General features: G+C 45.6%; 1 protein-coding gene across 3 annotated transcripts in view; it reads left to right on the top strand.

Moving 5' to 3' along the window:
* The window catches only part of ERCC3 (ERCC excision repair 3, TFIIH core complex helicase subunit), a 37,214-nt gene extending 22,179 nt beyond the window's left edge, over window positions 1-15,035 (top strand). For all 3 annotated transcript variants that reach the window (XM_019022245.4, XM_055380662.1, XM_063694743.1), the window contains 4 exons: window positions 501-618; window positions 10,984-11,102; window positions 12,883-13,035; window positions 14,598-15,035. In XM_019022245.4, coding sequence (XP_018877790.1) covers window positions 501-618; window positions 10,984-11,102; window positions 12,883-13,035; window positions 14,598-14,729 — 522 coding nt within the window. In that variant the 3' untranslated portion in view covers window positions 14,730-15,035. The remainder of the gene's footprint in view (window positions 1-500; window positions 619-10,983; window positions 11,103-12,882; window positions 13,036-14,597) is intronic.
* Window positions 15,036-15,847: the final 812 nt, after the last annotated feature.

Genomic DNA, 15,847 nt, shown 5'->3' with positions numbered 1-15,847 from the left:
TGTCTGTGGCTGGGAACCTCGATGTTTGGAGCCCCAGAGCTGAGGAATCCACCTACTGTCAGAATTCCATATGGGGCAGTTGTTCCTCCCAGGTCACATCCCACGTGTGCTGCTGGTGTCAGTGGCCAACAGGTAAGAGTATGGATGGTTTTGTGGAGACATATTTCTGTAGCCAAAAAAATGAATGACTCAAAGTCAGTCTCTGTTCAAGGGCCCTCTCATCTCTGGGCTCCTGGCACCCAGCACTGTGAATGTCACTGATGCCTGGTATTAATTCTTCAGGATGACTCTTAGGAGAACTCACGCAAGGTCCTGAGACCCAGAGATGCCTTTCTGAGGTTTATTGATTCACCTTTCTCTGCCTGCATCAGATAGACCCTGGTAGAAAGAGGAGAAAAGAGTGATTATGTTTCAAAATTATCTACAGAACTTATTTAAATTCTGGATCAGTTGACTTTTTTTTTCCTCATATATAAAAACCTTCCAACTTGTTTCTGTAGGTAGGTGACACTTCGTTTGATCTGCCGGAAGCAAATGTCCTCATTCAGATCTCATCCCATGGTGGCTCCAGGCGTCAGGAAGCCCAAAGGCTAGGGCGGGTGCTTCGAGCTAAAAAAGGTAAAGTGGCCTTTCATCTTCTGTTGCAGGAGGTCACTCCTCTTAAACCACTTTAGTTAGGAAGATGATAGGGATGAGAGCTGCCATGTGCCCTGGGGCTAAATAGACTCTGGAGGGAGGGAATCCCAAAGCAAAGACCTAGATCCTTATGGCCCATCATTATTTCTCATACCTTGGGGGTGAATATGCAGGTGTTTTCCATGACAGTGGCACGGAATCCACACAGATGTGCTCTGTACACTGTGCAGCTGTGTTGGTAGATGGTGAGAGGGAGCCAGGGCAAGGCAGTGCTTATGGGGTGGATGTGGAAGGGAGAAAACAGAGCTGGGCCACCAGTGTAAGTGGAGGAGCTGGAAGCTGCTTCTGGAACTTGATCAGGAGGCAGGGAAAGGTTTGGTAGGAGCAGCTTGGGCAGACACACAATGGACACATCATTCATAACCTGTGCAGAGTGCTGCCCTGGTGGCAGCTTGCAGCAGGGGCAGGGCAAGCTCAGGGAGTGAGGAGGTGAGAATCCTCATTGCAAAGGCTTTTTCTGAGGAGGCGTGGCACCCCTGTGCTTGCTTACTGCAGTAAAAGGGCCCAGACCGCCATTGTGGACATGGCAGGGACTGACACTCTTGCTAAGAGATGGCCGTGTCTGTCTTACTGGGACCAGGGCACATCCTGAGACAAGGACACAGGCCCTATCCTCAAGGAATCTGCTTATTCAAGGAGGCATCTGGACTGCTAGAATGTTTGAAAATGACAGGATTAGTGGGCATATGTTGGAACTGTACTGCATTCAAATGTGTTTAAGAAGCATCTAGTAGCTTGTATTTAAAATGGAGATGAGGCAGATAGCATGGACTAGAAATAGCACGGACTCAGGCACCAAACCAGCTGTGTCACCTCTGGCAAATTATTTTCTCCTCTGAGACTTGGTTTTCCCATCCAAAGTGGGGGTGACAATCCTGTCTTGCCAAGACTGCTGTGAGGATTCAGCTTATAAATCATAAAATGTAGTCGGCTGGCTGGGCACAGTGGCTTACACCTATAATCCCAGCACTTTGGGAGGCCAAGGCAGGAGGATAGCTTGAGCCCAGGAGTTTGAGACCATCTTGGGCAATGTAGTGAGACCCCATCTCTACAAAAAATAAAACTAGCCGGGCGTGGTGGTGTGTACCTGTGGTTCCAGCTACTTGGGAGGCTGAGACAGTAGCTTTTGTAAACTGACAGGACTATGATCTGCTAGCAAATGTGAACATAATTCATTACTTATTCCTTACTCTAATTTGAAAACTCCTTGAGTGATTGATTGATTGATTGAGACAGAGTCTCATTCTGTCACCCAGGCTGGAGTGCAGTGGCACAATCTCGGCTCACTGCAACCTCCATCTACTGGGGTCAAGTGTGATTCACCTGCCTCAGCCTCCCGAGTACCTGGGACTACAGGCATGCACCACCACATCCAGCTAATTGTTTTTGTATTTTTAGTAAAGACGGGGTTTCACCATTTTGGCCAGGCTCGTCTCTAGTGATCCACCCACCTTGGCCTCCCAAAGTGCTGGGATTACAGTTGTGAGCCACCGTGCCTAGCCTTAAAAACTCCCTTAAATGTGAATAGAAGGCCAGGCGCGGTGGCTCACGCCTGTAATCCCAGCACTTTGGGAGGCCGAGGCAGGCAGATCACGAGGTCAGGAGATTGAGACCATCCTGGCTAACATGGTGAAACCCCGTCTCTACTAAAAATACAAAAAATTAGCTGGGCGTGGTGGCGGGTGCCTGTAGTCCCAGCTACTCGGGAGGCTGAGGCAGGAGAATGGCGTGAACCCGGGAGGCAGAGCTTACAGTGAGCCGAGATCGCGCCACTGCACTCCAGCCTGGGCGACAGAGCAAGACTCCGTCTCAAAAAAAAAAAAAAAATGTGAATAGAATTGTTTTCTTACTCAAAACACTGTTTAACATAAGACACTTGGCTCCTTTCTTTGCATCTCTGAGCTCTTGTAAGATTTGAGAAACAATTACATTCAAGGGCAGTGTGCTTAACCTACTGACATTTGAACTACAAAGCAAAGATGTTCAGATTTTCCTGAAGGATCAAGTCTTTCAGGCCACAGAATTTTCTGTCCTAGTTTCTTTTTTTTTTTTTTTTTTTTTTTTGAGGCGGAGTCTCGCTCTGTCGTCCAGGCTGGAGTGCAGTGGCGCGATCTCGGCTCACTGCAAGCTCCGCCTCCTGGGTTCACGCCATTCTCCTGCCTCAGCCTCCCGAGTAGCTGGGACTACAGGCGCCCGCCACCACGCCCGGCTAATTTTTAGTATTTTTAGTAGAGACGGGGTTTCACTGTGTTAGCCAGGATGGTCTCGATCTCCTGACCTCGTGATCCACCCGCCTCGGCCTCCCAAAGTGCTGGGATTACAGGCGTGAGCCACTGCGCCCGGCCTCTGTCCTAGTTTCTTAATACAGTAGTCCCCCCATATCTGCAATTTTTCTTTCCACATTCAATTACCCATGGTCAGCTGTAGTCTAAAAATATTAAATGGAAAATTCCAGAAATAAACAATTCATAAGTTTTAAATTACACACTATTCTGAGTAGCATCCATGATGTGAATTCTTGCTTTGTGTGGCATATTCATGCTTAAATTCTCCCCACCCATTAGTCACTTAGTAGCCATCTCAGTTGTCATGGACTGTCACTGTATCTCAGTGCTTGTTTTCAAGTAACCCTTATCTTACTAATGGCCCCAAAGCACAAGTGTAATGATGCTAGCAATTCAGATATGCCAAAGAGAAGCTGTAAAGTGCTTTCTTAAAGTGAAAAGGTAAAAGTTATTAATTTAAGCAAGGGAATAAAAATCATATGCTAAGGTTGCTAAGATCGATGGTGAGAATGACTCTTCTTACTGTACAAGATGATCATCCCCAGAGCACATAGCCGTCATACTTTCCAAGGTCAATACAAAAGAAAGAATCTTAAAGACAGCTAGAGAAAGGGTCATATAACTCATCATGCTAACAGCAGACTTCTCAGCAGAAACTTTACAAGTCAGAAGAGATTGGGGGACTGTTTTTAGCATTCTTAAAGAAAAGGAAAGAAATCCTGGCCAGGCACGGCGGCTCACACCTGTAATCCCAGCACTTTGGGAGGCCAAGGTAGGCAGATTGCTTGAACTCAGGAGTTTGAGACCAGTCTGGGCAACGTGATGAAACCCTGTTCCTACAAAAAATACAACAATTAGCCGGGTGTGGTGGTGTGCGCCTGTAGTCCCAGCCACTCCGGAGGCTGAGGCAAGAGAATCGCTTTAGTCTGGGAGGCAGAGGTTGCAGTGATCTGACATCTCACCACAGTATTCCACCTTGGGCAACAGAACAAGACCCTGTTTAAAACAAAAACAAACAAACAAAAAAACAGGCCAGGCGCGTTGGCTCACACCTGTAATCCTAGCACTTTGGGAGGCCGAGGTGAGTGGATAACCTGAGGTCAGGAGTTCGAGACCAGCCTGGCCAACATGGTGAAACCCCATCTCCACTAAAAATACAAAAATTAGCCGGGCGTGGTGGCAGGTGCCTATAATCTCAGCTACTCAGGAGGCTGAGGCAGGAGTATTGCTGGAACCCAGGAGGCAGAGGTTTCAGTGAGCCGAGATTGCACCATTGCACTCCAGCCTGGGCAACAACAGCAAGACTCTGTCTCAAAACAAAAAAACAAAAACCAAAAAACCATAGTGAGACCCAGTCTCTTTAAGAAGAAAAAAAAAAAGAAAAATCCTAACCAAGAATTTCATATCCTGCCAAACTAAGCTACATAAGCAAAGAAGAAATGAAATCTTTCCCAGACAAGCAACTGCTAAAAGAATTTGTTATCACCAGACTGGCCCTACAAGAGAGTCTTGAGAGTTCTAAACATGGAAATGAAAGAATGGTGACACCTGCTACCACAAAAATACACATAAGCACATAACCCACAGACCCTGTAAAGCAACTACACAATCCAAACTACAGAGCAACCAGCTAATGACACCATGATAGGAATAAAGCCTCATGTATCAATATTAACCTTGAATGTAAACAACCTAAACACCCCACCTAAAAGACTTGGAGTGGCAAATTGGATTAAAAACAAGACCCAGCCTTCTGCTGTCTTCAAGAGACCTCTCTCACATGTAACAGGACCCATAGGTTCAAAGTAAAGGGATAGGGAAAAAATCTATCACACAAATAAAAAAAAAAAGAGTGGGGCAGGGGGTCACTATTCTTGCATCAGATAAAACAGACTTTAAACCAGCCACAGTAAAAAAGGACAAAAAGGTCATTACACGATGATAAATGGTTCAATTCAACAAGAAGACTTAACTATCCTAAATATATAGGCACCCAACATTGGAGCACTTAGATTCATAAAACGAGTACTTCTAGAGCTAGGAAAAGGCTTAGACAGCCACACAACAATGGTAGGAGATTTTGACACCCCACTGACAGCATGAGACAGATTATAGAGGCAGAAAACTAACAAATTCTGTACTTAAAATTCAACACTTGACCAATTGGACACCCCATTGACAGCATTAGACGGATTATAGAGGCAGAAAACTAACGAAGAAATTCTGTACTTAAAATTCAGCACTTGACCAATTGGACCTAATAGGCATCTACATAATTCTCTACCCAACAACCACAGAATATATATTCTCATCTGCCCCCAGAATATACTCTTAAGATTGATCACATGGGCCTGGTGCGGTGGCTCACACCTGTAATCCCAGCGGAGGCTGAGGCCGGCAGATTGCCTGAGCTCAGGAGTTTGCAACCAGCCTGGGCAACACGGTGAAACCCCGTCTCTACTAAAATACAGAAATTAGCTGAGTGTGACGGCATGCGCCTATAGTCCCAGCTACTCGGGAGCCTGAGGCAGGAGAACTGACTTGAAGCCGGGAGGCAGAGGTTGCAGTGAGCCAAGATCATGCCACTGCACTCCAGCCTGGGCAACAGAGCAGGACTCTGTCACAAAAAAAAAAAAAAGGAAGAAAGAAAATTGATCATGTGTTTGGCCATAAAGCAATGTGAGACTTCATGCTCGACTTTATTAAAGTCTCAATAAATTCGGCAGGGTGTGGTGGCTTACGCCGGTAATCCCAGCACTTTGGGAAGCCAAGACGGGCGGATCACGAGGTCAGGAGATCGAGACCATCCTGGCTAACACGGTGAAACCCCGTCTCTACTAAAAATACAAAAAATTAGCCGTGTGTGTGGTGGCAGTCGCCTGTAGTCTCAGCTACTCGGGAGGCTGAGGCAGGCGAATGGCGTGAACCTGGGAGGCGGAGCTTGCAGTGAGCCGAGATCGCACCACTGCACTCCAGCCTGGGCAACAGAGCAAGACTGTCTCAAAAAAAAAAAAAAAAAAAAAAGACTCAATAAATTCAAAAAAGTCGAAATCATACCAAGCATGTTCTTGGGTCACAGTGGAATAAAAGTAGAAATCAGTACCAGGAAGAACTCTCAAAACCACACAATTGGCCAGGCACAGTGGCTCATGCCTGTAACCCCAGCACTTTGGGAGGCCAAAGTGGGAGGATCATTTGAACTCAGGAGTTCAAGACCATTCTGGGCAACATAGCGAGACCTCATCGCTAAATAAAAGAAAAAAGAAAAAAAAAAAACCACACAATTACATAGAAACTAAACAACTTGCTCCTGAATGACTTTTGGATAAACAAATTAAGGCAGGAATCAAAAATTATTTGAAACAAATGAAAACAGATACAACATACTAAATCTCTGGGGTACAGCAAAGGTATTGTTAGGAAAGTTTATAGCACCGAACACCTACATCGAGAAGACAGATTTCAAATTAACAATTTGACATTTCATCTGAAGGAACTAGAAAAATAAGAACAAGCTAATCCCAAAACTAGCTGAAGAAAAGAAGTAACTAAAATCAGAGCAGAACTAAATGAAATTCAGACTCAAAAACAATACAAAGGATCAATGAAATAAAAAGCTGGTTCTTTGAAAAGATAGATAAGGCCAGTCACAGTGGCTCATGCCTGTAATCCTGGAACTTTGGGAGGCCGAGGTGGGCGGATCACAAGGTCAGGAGTTCAAGACCAGCCTGACCAACATGGAGAAACCCCGTCTCTACTAAAAATACAAAAATTAGTCGAATATGGTGGCTCATGCTTGTAATCCCAGCTACTCAGGAGGCTGAGGCAGGAGAATTGCGTGAACCCAGGAGGCAGAGGCTGCAGTGAGCCAAGATCGCACCTCTGCACTCCAGCCTGGGTGACAGAGCGAGACTCCGTCTCAAAAAAAAAGATAAATAAGATTGATGGACTGCTAGTTAGACTAACAGAAAAGAGAGGATCCAAATAAGCAGAATCAGAAATGACAAAGGTGATGTCACAGCTGATCCCCAGAAATACAAAAGATCCTCAGAGACTTAAAAATACCTCTGTGCACACAAACTAGTAAATCTAGAGGAAATAGATAAATTCCTGGAAACATACAACTTCCCAAGATTGAATCAGAAATTAATTGAAACCCTGAACAGATCAATAAGGAGAAATTGAATTAGTAATTTAAAAAAAAATATGGCCCCAGGCATGGTGGCTCACGCCTCTAATCCCAGCACTTTGGGAGGCTGAGGCAGGTGGATCACCTGAGGTCAGGAGTTCCAGACCAGCCTGACCAACATGGTGAAACCTCGTCTCTACTAAAAATACAAAACTAGCTGGGCTTGGTGGCGTGTGCCTGTAATTCCATCCACGTGGAAGGCTGAGGCAGGAGAATTGCTTAAACCCTGGAGGTGGAGGTTGCAGTGAGCTGAGATCGTGCCACTGCACTCCAGCCTGGGTGATAGAGTGAGACTCCGCCTCCAAAAAAAAAAAAAAATCTACCAACTAAAAAAGTCCTGGACCAGATGTATTCAATTCTACTGAAACTATTCAAAAAAATTGAGGAGGAGGGACTTCTCCCTAACTCATACTACGAAACCACTATCATCCTGATACCAAAATCTGGCAAAGACACGATGAAAAAACTACAGGCTAGTATTCCTGATGAACACAGACGCAAAAATCTGTAACAAAATGCGGACAAAGCAAATCCAGCAGCATATCAAAAAGTTAATTCACCACAATCAAATAGGCTTTACTTCTGGGATGCAAAGTTGGTTCAACATGTGGAAATCAATAAACATGATTCACCACATAATTAAAAATGAAAAGCATATAATTATCCTAATAGACACAGAAAAAGGTTTTTTGTTTTTTTGAGGCAGAGTCTTGCTCTTGTTGCCCAGGCTGGAGTGCAATGGTGCAATCTTGGCTCACTGCAACCTCTGCTTCCCAGATTCAAACTATTCTCCTGCCTCAGCCTCCCAAGTAGCTGGGACTACAGGCACACACCACCATGCCCAGCTAATTTTTTTGTATTTTTAATAGAGACAGGGTTTCGCCATGTTGGCAGTGCTGGTCTTGAAGGCCTGACCTCAGGTGATCCACCCACCTTGGCCTCCCAAAGTGCTGGGATTACAGGTGTGAGCCACTGTGCCCAGCCCAGAAAGAGCTTTTGATAAAATTCAACATTCCTTCATGATAAAAACCCTCAACAAATGGCATTGAAGGAACATATCTCACAATGATAAAAGCCATCTATGACAAACTCACAGCCCACATCATACTAAGCAAGCAAAAGCTGGAAGCATTCCCTTTAAGAACTGGAACAAGACAGCCGGGCACGGTGGCTCATGCCTGTAATCCCAGCACTTTGGGAGGCCGAGGTGGGCGGATCACAACAAGGTCAGGAGATCTAGGTCATTCTGGCTAACATGGTGAAACCCCATCCCTACTAAAAATACAAAAAATTAGCCGGGCGTGGTGGCAGGCACCTGTAGTCCCAGCTACTTGGGAGGCTGAAGCAGGAGAATGGCATGAACCTGGGAGGTGGAGCTCGCAGTGAGCCGAGATCACGCCACTGCACTCCAGCCTGGGCGACAGAGTGAGACTCTGTCCCCCAGAAAAAAAAAAAAAACACTGGAACAAGACAAAGAGCCCACCCTCACCACACCTATTCCACATAGTACTGAAAGTTCTACCCAGACCAATCTAGCAAGATAAAGAAATAAAAGGCATCCAGATAGGAAAAAAAGAAGTTAAATTATCTGTCTTCCCTAATGATGTGATTCTATACCTAGAAAACCCTAAAGACTCCACCAAAAGGCTCCTAGACCTGATAGGCAACTTGAGTAAAGTTTCAGAATTCAAAATCAATGTACAAAAATCAGTAGCATTTGTATACACCAGTAACATTCAAGCTGAGAGCCAAATCAAGAACACAATCCAATTTATAATAGCTGTAAAAACAAAAGACAAAACCTAGGAATAACTACAGAACACTCCTGAAATAAATCATAGGTGACAGAAACAAATGGAAAAACATTCTGTGCTTGAGGATTGGAAGAAGCAATATCATTAAAATTGCCCAACTGCCCAAAACAATCTACAGATTCAACACTAGTCTATCAAATTGCCAACATCATTTTTCACAGAATTAGAAAAAAACTTATAAAATTCATCTGGAACCACAAAAGCACCTGAATAGCCAAAGCAATCCTAAGCAAAAGGAACAAAGCCAAAGGCCTCACAGTATCCAACTTCAAACTATGCTACAGGGCTTACAGTAACCAAAACAGCATGGTACTGGTACAGAACAGGCACATCGACCAACGGAGCAGAATAGAGCTCAGAAATAATGCCATGTACTTGCAGCCAACTGATGTTCAACAAAATTGGCAAAAATATGCAGTGGGGAAAGTACTCCCTATTCAATAAATGGTGCTGGGGAAACTGGCTAACTGTATGCAGAAGGATGAAACCAGACCCCTGCCTATCACCACATACAAAAATCAACTCATAATGGATTAAAGATGTAAATGTAAGACCTCAAACTATAAGGATCCTTGAAGAAAACCTAGGAAATACAATATTCACAAAGTTGTACAACTATCACCACAATTCATGTTTAGAATATTCTCATCAGCTCCCAAAAGAAACCCTCATCCATGCACAACCACTCCTAATTTCCTCTTGTTCCCAACCCCCAGCTCTAGGCAGCCCCTAATCTACTTTGATGTCTGTAGACCTTTTCTGGACATTTCATGTAAATGCAGTCAGACCACTTGGGGCCTTCTGTGACTGGTTTCTTTTCACTTAGCATAATGTTTTGTTTGTTTGTTTTTTGGAGATGGAATCTCGCTCTATCGCCCAGGCTGGAGTACAGTGGGGCGATCTTGGCTCACTGCAACCACTGCCTCGCAGGTTCAAGGGATTCTCCTGCCTCAGCCTCCCGCGTAGCTGGAATTACAGGCATGAGCCACCACGCCTGGCTAATTTTTGTATTTTTAGTAGAGATGGAGTTTCACCATGTTGGCCAGGCTGGTCTCAAACTCCTGACCTTGAGTGACCCGCGCCCACCTCAGCCTCCCAAAGGGCTGGGATTACAGGACTGAGTCACCACACCCGGCAGCATAATGTTTTCAAAAAGATTATCCGTATTGTAGCATCTGTCAGTACTTCATTCTTTTTTATTGCTAAATAATATTCGATTCCATGGACATACCACATTTTATTTATCCACACATCTGTTGATGGACATTTGGGCTGTTTCCACTTTTTGGCTCTTAGAAGAATTCTGCTATGAAATTCATGTACAAATTTTTGTGTGGATATAGTTTCATTTCTCTTGGATTTATGCCTGGAAGTGGAATTGCCAGGTCATGTAGTTATAACAGTGTGTTTAACATTTTGATGAACTGCCAGACTGTTTTCCAAAGCAGCCGCATCATTTACATTCTCAGCAGCAATGCGTGCGGGTTCTAGTTTTTCCACATCCTTGACAACAGTGGCAGTTATCTGCTTTTTTGGTTGTAGCCATCCTCGGAGAGGGGCGTGAGGTGATAATCTCATTGTGCTTTTGAGTTGCATTTCCCTGGTGATTAATGGTGTGGAGCACCATTTCATGTGCTTACTGGCTATTTTTATATTGTTTTTGGAGAAGTAATCTGTTCATATTCTTCTCTCATTTATAATTAATTTGTCTTGTTGTTGAGTTTCAATAGTTCTTTATATAACCTAGATACAAATCCCTTATCAGATACATGCTTTCCACATTTTTTTATTCTGAGGATTGTTTTTTCACTTGATGGTGTCCTTGGAAGCACAAAAGACTTCCAAATTTTGATGCAATCCCATGCCAAGTTCAGGTGGTAACCCCGAGTGCAGGGCTTTTCCACTGCAGTGCTTGCTTTTGAGCCTGGGACCCTTAGCTCTTGGCATTCTAATGGCTAATGTTGTCTTCTTTATTGCCTTTTCTCATTTTTTCCTGCAGGGATGGTTGCAGAAGAGTACAATGCCTTTTTCTACTCACTGGTATCCCAGGACACACAGGAAATGGCTTACTCAACCAAGCGGCAGAGATTCTTGGTAGATCAAGGTTATAGCTTCAAGGTACATATCCATTTGGCCTCTGGTTAGACTAGGACCAAGGCCTTCTTGATACCCTGGCCTCCAGGAGAAGTGAGGGCCACTGTCAGCAGGCAGGCACCAAGCATTAGGAGATTAGAGGCCTTGCCTCAAACTGCCTTTATCTCTGCATGAATCTCTGAGGGCAGCTGTTGGTGGAAAGTGTGCCGTCCTGGCAGGACTGAGGTGCCATGGCACTTTGACCAGCACTGTGTGAATCTGAGCCCCGCAGGGCTGCTTTCTCAGGGATGCCTCTCCAGGTAGCTAGGAGAGCTCTTCCTTTCATCAGCTGGTAAGCTCCAGGCCTTAGTTTGCCTCAGTTTGCCTCCCAGACATCAGAGCTATCCTGTACTACAAATCAGGTATTTTAATAATTGGGAAATTCTAAAGCTTTGGCTAACTTTCATTGGCTGAGGCATTTGCTTTCTTTCCTGTTACACAAATATTATGTTTATGTCAGTATTTGGTGTCCAGAAGGGCTTTATATTTTGGGGATAGATGGAGGGTTCTAGAAGTAGGGGAATTAAATTCCCCCTATGGTCCACTAAAAGGACATCCCTAGAACATCAGACTCCCAGGTTCTTGATTGCAAAAGACTGCAATCCAGGCTGCCTTTTGAGATACGTTTTTAATGTGTCTCTTTGTGCATTGGTGAGAGTTCCCATTATTGGCCTTAGGAGGACAGGGTTGTCTGACCTCCCCTCTTCTAGCTAGAGGCAGTGATACTTCAGACCTCTCATGCTGGCCTAGAGGACAAGATGCTTGGGTTTTGAGCCCAGTTTTTTGGAGGATTTGCATCATGACCTTTTTATCCATCCATGAAAATCCCTGCTGGTAATAGCATTCCTACCTCCTGATTCCTGCCGAGCTGTGAGGGTAAGAGGAGCACCAGGTCAGAAAGAGTAATTCTTTGAAAGGTGACCTTGACAAAAAGGCACAGTGCCATGCCGTAGTAGTTTGTGTTGGTTGGAGCTGTGTCTTCGGTGCTGCCTGTTGAGGAGCAGTGGTTGGAGTTCCCAGAGTCGTGACGTGGAGTGGCTGGGCCTGGGCAGATGTGCACATTGTCTATACTCTGGATCCCTGGCCCAGAAGGACTCAGATCCTTACTTCTAGGAATTTTCATTTAATGAACATTATGAGAATTGGAGGGAAGGAGAATTCCCTTTACAGAATCAACCCAAGTTTTCTGCAGGGATAGGGAGCCCTTGTAGTAAGTTATCCCCATAGAAATGAAAACCCAGTCTCCACCATGCTGTTCTTACTGTCTCAGAGAAGCTCTATAAATAATCTTCCTGATATCCTATCATTTTCATTTTCATGTGCTCATTCCTGCTGGAAGCCCCAGTTGCGGAGCACAGCAGATGCCAGGGACCTTCACAAAGGGCCACAGCCTGTGCCTTCCAGTCACTTGTCCCTTCCTTTGTCTGCTCCAAGATGTGAAGGCTACCCGAAGGAGCCTTTTAAAATCACTAAGATTCTTCCTGTTGATCTTCCATACATGATCATTTAGATGCTGTGTGCTGGGGGCAGATTTCTCTGAAATTCCTGCATCCCTCTGGTCTTGAGATCATTAGTCAAGCTCCCTGTTAAAGGCAGCTCCTGATGCTGGTCTCTGGAATGCTAGGGAGGAGCTCTCCATTGTTGGCCACCAGGGTGGCTGGGCCTGGGGAGGGAAGTGACCAAAGCAGGTGGACCCAGGAGAAGGCAGAGGAGGGCTGGGGAGAGAGAGCAGGAGGGGGCATGTCTGCTGGCTTGGGCTTTGCAGGTGATCACGAAACTCGCTGGCATGGAGGAGGAAGACTTGGCGTTTTCGACAAAAGAAGAGCAACAGCAGCTCTTACAGAAAGTCCTGGCAGCCACTGACCTGGATGCTGAGGAGGAGGTGGTGGCTGGGGAATTTGGCTCCAGATCCAGCCAGGTGAGTAAATGGGTGAGGAGGTTCCAGGTGTCAGTGCTCTCACAGGGCAGCGTTTGTAGACACAGACACAGACATGTAGTCCTGCCTGGATGGGCCCATGGGATTTTTTTGGAAATGTTGGAAAACATGGAAGAGATGAATAGAAACAATCCTTGTTGCCCTTTTGGTGTGTGCCCCTTGTACTGTTGCACACAGCTGAGCTCACAGTGGTTGTGACTGGTCTCCTGTTTTGCTCACACGAGTATTTGTTAAATCTTGATGTTGAAGCCCAGGATGGCAAGCAGGTGACCCCAGCTCACCTTGGTGGCAACTGGAGGGAGCATGATGGGCTGGGGGCACGTAGTTCCCACATACAGGGCTGCCATCCCTGGCTGTGGCCACACAATTCTCCTCTGGTTCCTCCTCAGTGATAAAGCTGAGCCCTCTAGCCCCTAAGACTGCTCTGAGGATCAACTCTTGTGGTAGCTTCGATACTTAACTTTGAAAAATGTAGAGTTCTGTGAAAATACTCAACCTTTCATTTATTCTACAAATATGCCTACTCTAGGCCAAGCAAATATATGGTCTAATTAGTGAGAGCATCATTATGGAGAATTAGCAGGCCTGTCCAAGGGGAGAAGTGCACTTCAGTCAGGTGCGTTTGAAATTCAGTTGCCATTAGAGCCGGAAGGTGAGCAACTGCTGGGCCAAGGCAAGAAGGAAACAGCTGTCCCTGGGGAGGGGCTGCCCTCCAGCCTAAGGCTTTCCTCCCCCGACCCAGGGGGCACTCTCCATGGGAACCCAGCAGAGTGCTCTCATTGCTCCCCCTGGTTTTAAGGAGGTGCCTGGTTCATTCTCCTCACAGGATAGCAATGTCAGCACTGATGTGGTTATCCCCATTTTACAGATGAGGTCATTGAGGTGCAGACATTAATTACTTGCCTCGGGGTTACTCAGGGACAGGAGGAGCCAAGAGTCAAGTCCAGGGCTTTCTGTCCTTCCACTTGATTCAAAGCCTTATGGTGTCTCAGGAGATTTTAAGGGACTTTTGCCCTAACTGTTAAAAAATTCTGTTCAGGCCAGGCATGGTGGCTCATGTCTGTAATCCCAGCACTTTGGGAGGCCTAGGCGGGAGGATCAGTTGAGTCCAGGAGTTTGAGACCAGCATGGTCAACATATTGAGACCCTGTTTCTCCCTTAAAAAAAAAACAGTTTGTTCAGAAGTTGTTATTAAGTGAGGTAGTGTGGCATTACGGTTAAGAACAGTCTGAAGCCAGGCTACCTGGGTGTTCAAGTCCCATCTCCTTAAGAGCTATGTGATCTTCGACAGGTTAGTTAATCTCTCTGTGTCTCAGTTTCCTCTTCTTTCAGGTGTGGATTATAGTAGTTTTGAGGATTAGAGGAGATAATGCATGTAAAATGCTTAGAACAATGCCTGAGACAGTAAGCGATCTGTAAACGTTATTAAAAATGATGTATTAAATTTATGTAAGTCTTATAAAATTTGCTGTGATTATAAATATTATAAAAGGAGTATCTTTTCTTCTGGAGACTAACATGGGCTGGTCCCCCCTTCCCGGCAGGCATCTCGGCGCTTTGGCACCATGAGTTCTATGTCTGGGGCCGACGACACTGTGTACATGGAGTACCACTCATCGCGGAGCAAGGCGCCCAGCAAACATGTACACCCGCTCTTCAAGCGCTTTAGGAAATGATGCTTAGGCGGGGTACTTCGTTCAAGACCGGCACTTGGCACCCTTGTTGGAAAGGGATTTTCAGCATAACATTTTCCTTCCACCTCTTTGACCTTCCCTCCAGCGTTGGCCAAATTGTGCTGAGGAAAATGCATCAAGGGCTTGGCTGTGCCTTCATAGGTCATCTAAGGTTTTATAAAGGAGGAGGAGACAATATTTTTTCAAACTTTTTGGGGAGTGGGGTCATTTCTGTATATAAAAAATGTTAATATTTAAGGTGTATTTATGTTACTGTTCTGAATAAACAGAATGGACCATTGAACCAGTCTTCATTGTACAAGTGTTCTTATGTTTCGTCCTGGGCATGGGTTATGTCTGGATGACCAACCTCCATCAAGGCCCTACTTTGTAGCAAGCACAGATGAGTAAGATGGAGCCCATCCCCAGGGAGCTACCAGGGAGATATACCCTGAGATAGAAGAAACGTTGGCAGGAAAGGCCTGGGGAACGGGGAGGGTGATCCAGCCAGAGGGAAGAGCCTGGGTAGTTGACTGTGGTCCCTGCTCACAGCTTAGCCTGGTAGATTCAGACTGGGGCTTCAACCGCACAGCTTCCTGCTGTTCTGGTGGTCACAGCTGTTCCTACAGCCTCGTCCGAGGTAGACACCCACGTCATGAAGGCCTTCCAGGTTGGCTCCTGGTGCCTCATCTTCTCTGAGAGAGTGACCTCTTGTTTCTCCCTCAAAGTACGTTTTTAGAAATTGCTGAGAGGCTAGATTCCTCTTCTAATAGCAGTTTAGTGCCCTTGGGTGTTTTAATTGCTACTTCCTTTATTTTTAATGGCTTTGGGCTTTTCTTTTATGTTCCTGGTATGAAAGCAAAGGTGTTGAGGAAAAGACAGGCCAGGCAGGATTGCTTCTTGAAAGGTAGGCTCACATAAGGCATATTCGCCTTGCAGAAAGACTTGTGATTCTGAGGAGGAAGCCCACTCTCCCTGTAACAGGAAACAGCGCTCACACTTGGGGAGTGTTGAAACCCTGGCTACATAAGGCTTCCAAGTGGAGTCCCTCCCCATCCCCACAGCTTGGCAGCAGCTTCCTGTCCTCAGCTCCAGCACAGGTGGGCTACTCTGTGATGCAG

Source organism: Gorilla gorilla, chromosome 11 (genome assembly GCF_029281585.2).
Source record: "Gorilla gorilla gorilla isolate KB3781 chromosome 11, NHGRI_mGorGor1-v2.1_pri, whole genome shotgun sequence".
Classification (NCBI taxonomy): Eukaryota; Metazoa; Chordata; class Mammalia; order Primates; family Hominidae; genus Gorilla; species Gorilla gorilla.
This window is presented reverse-complemented; position numbering and strand designations above follow the sequence as displayed.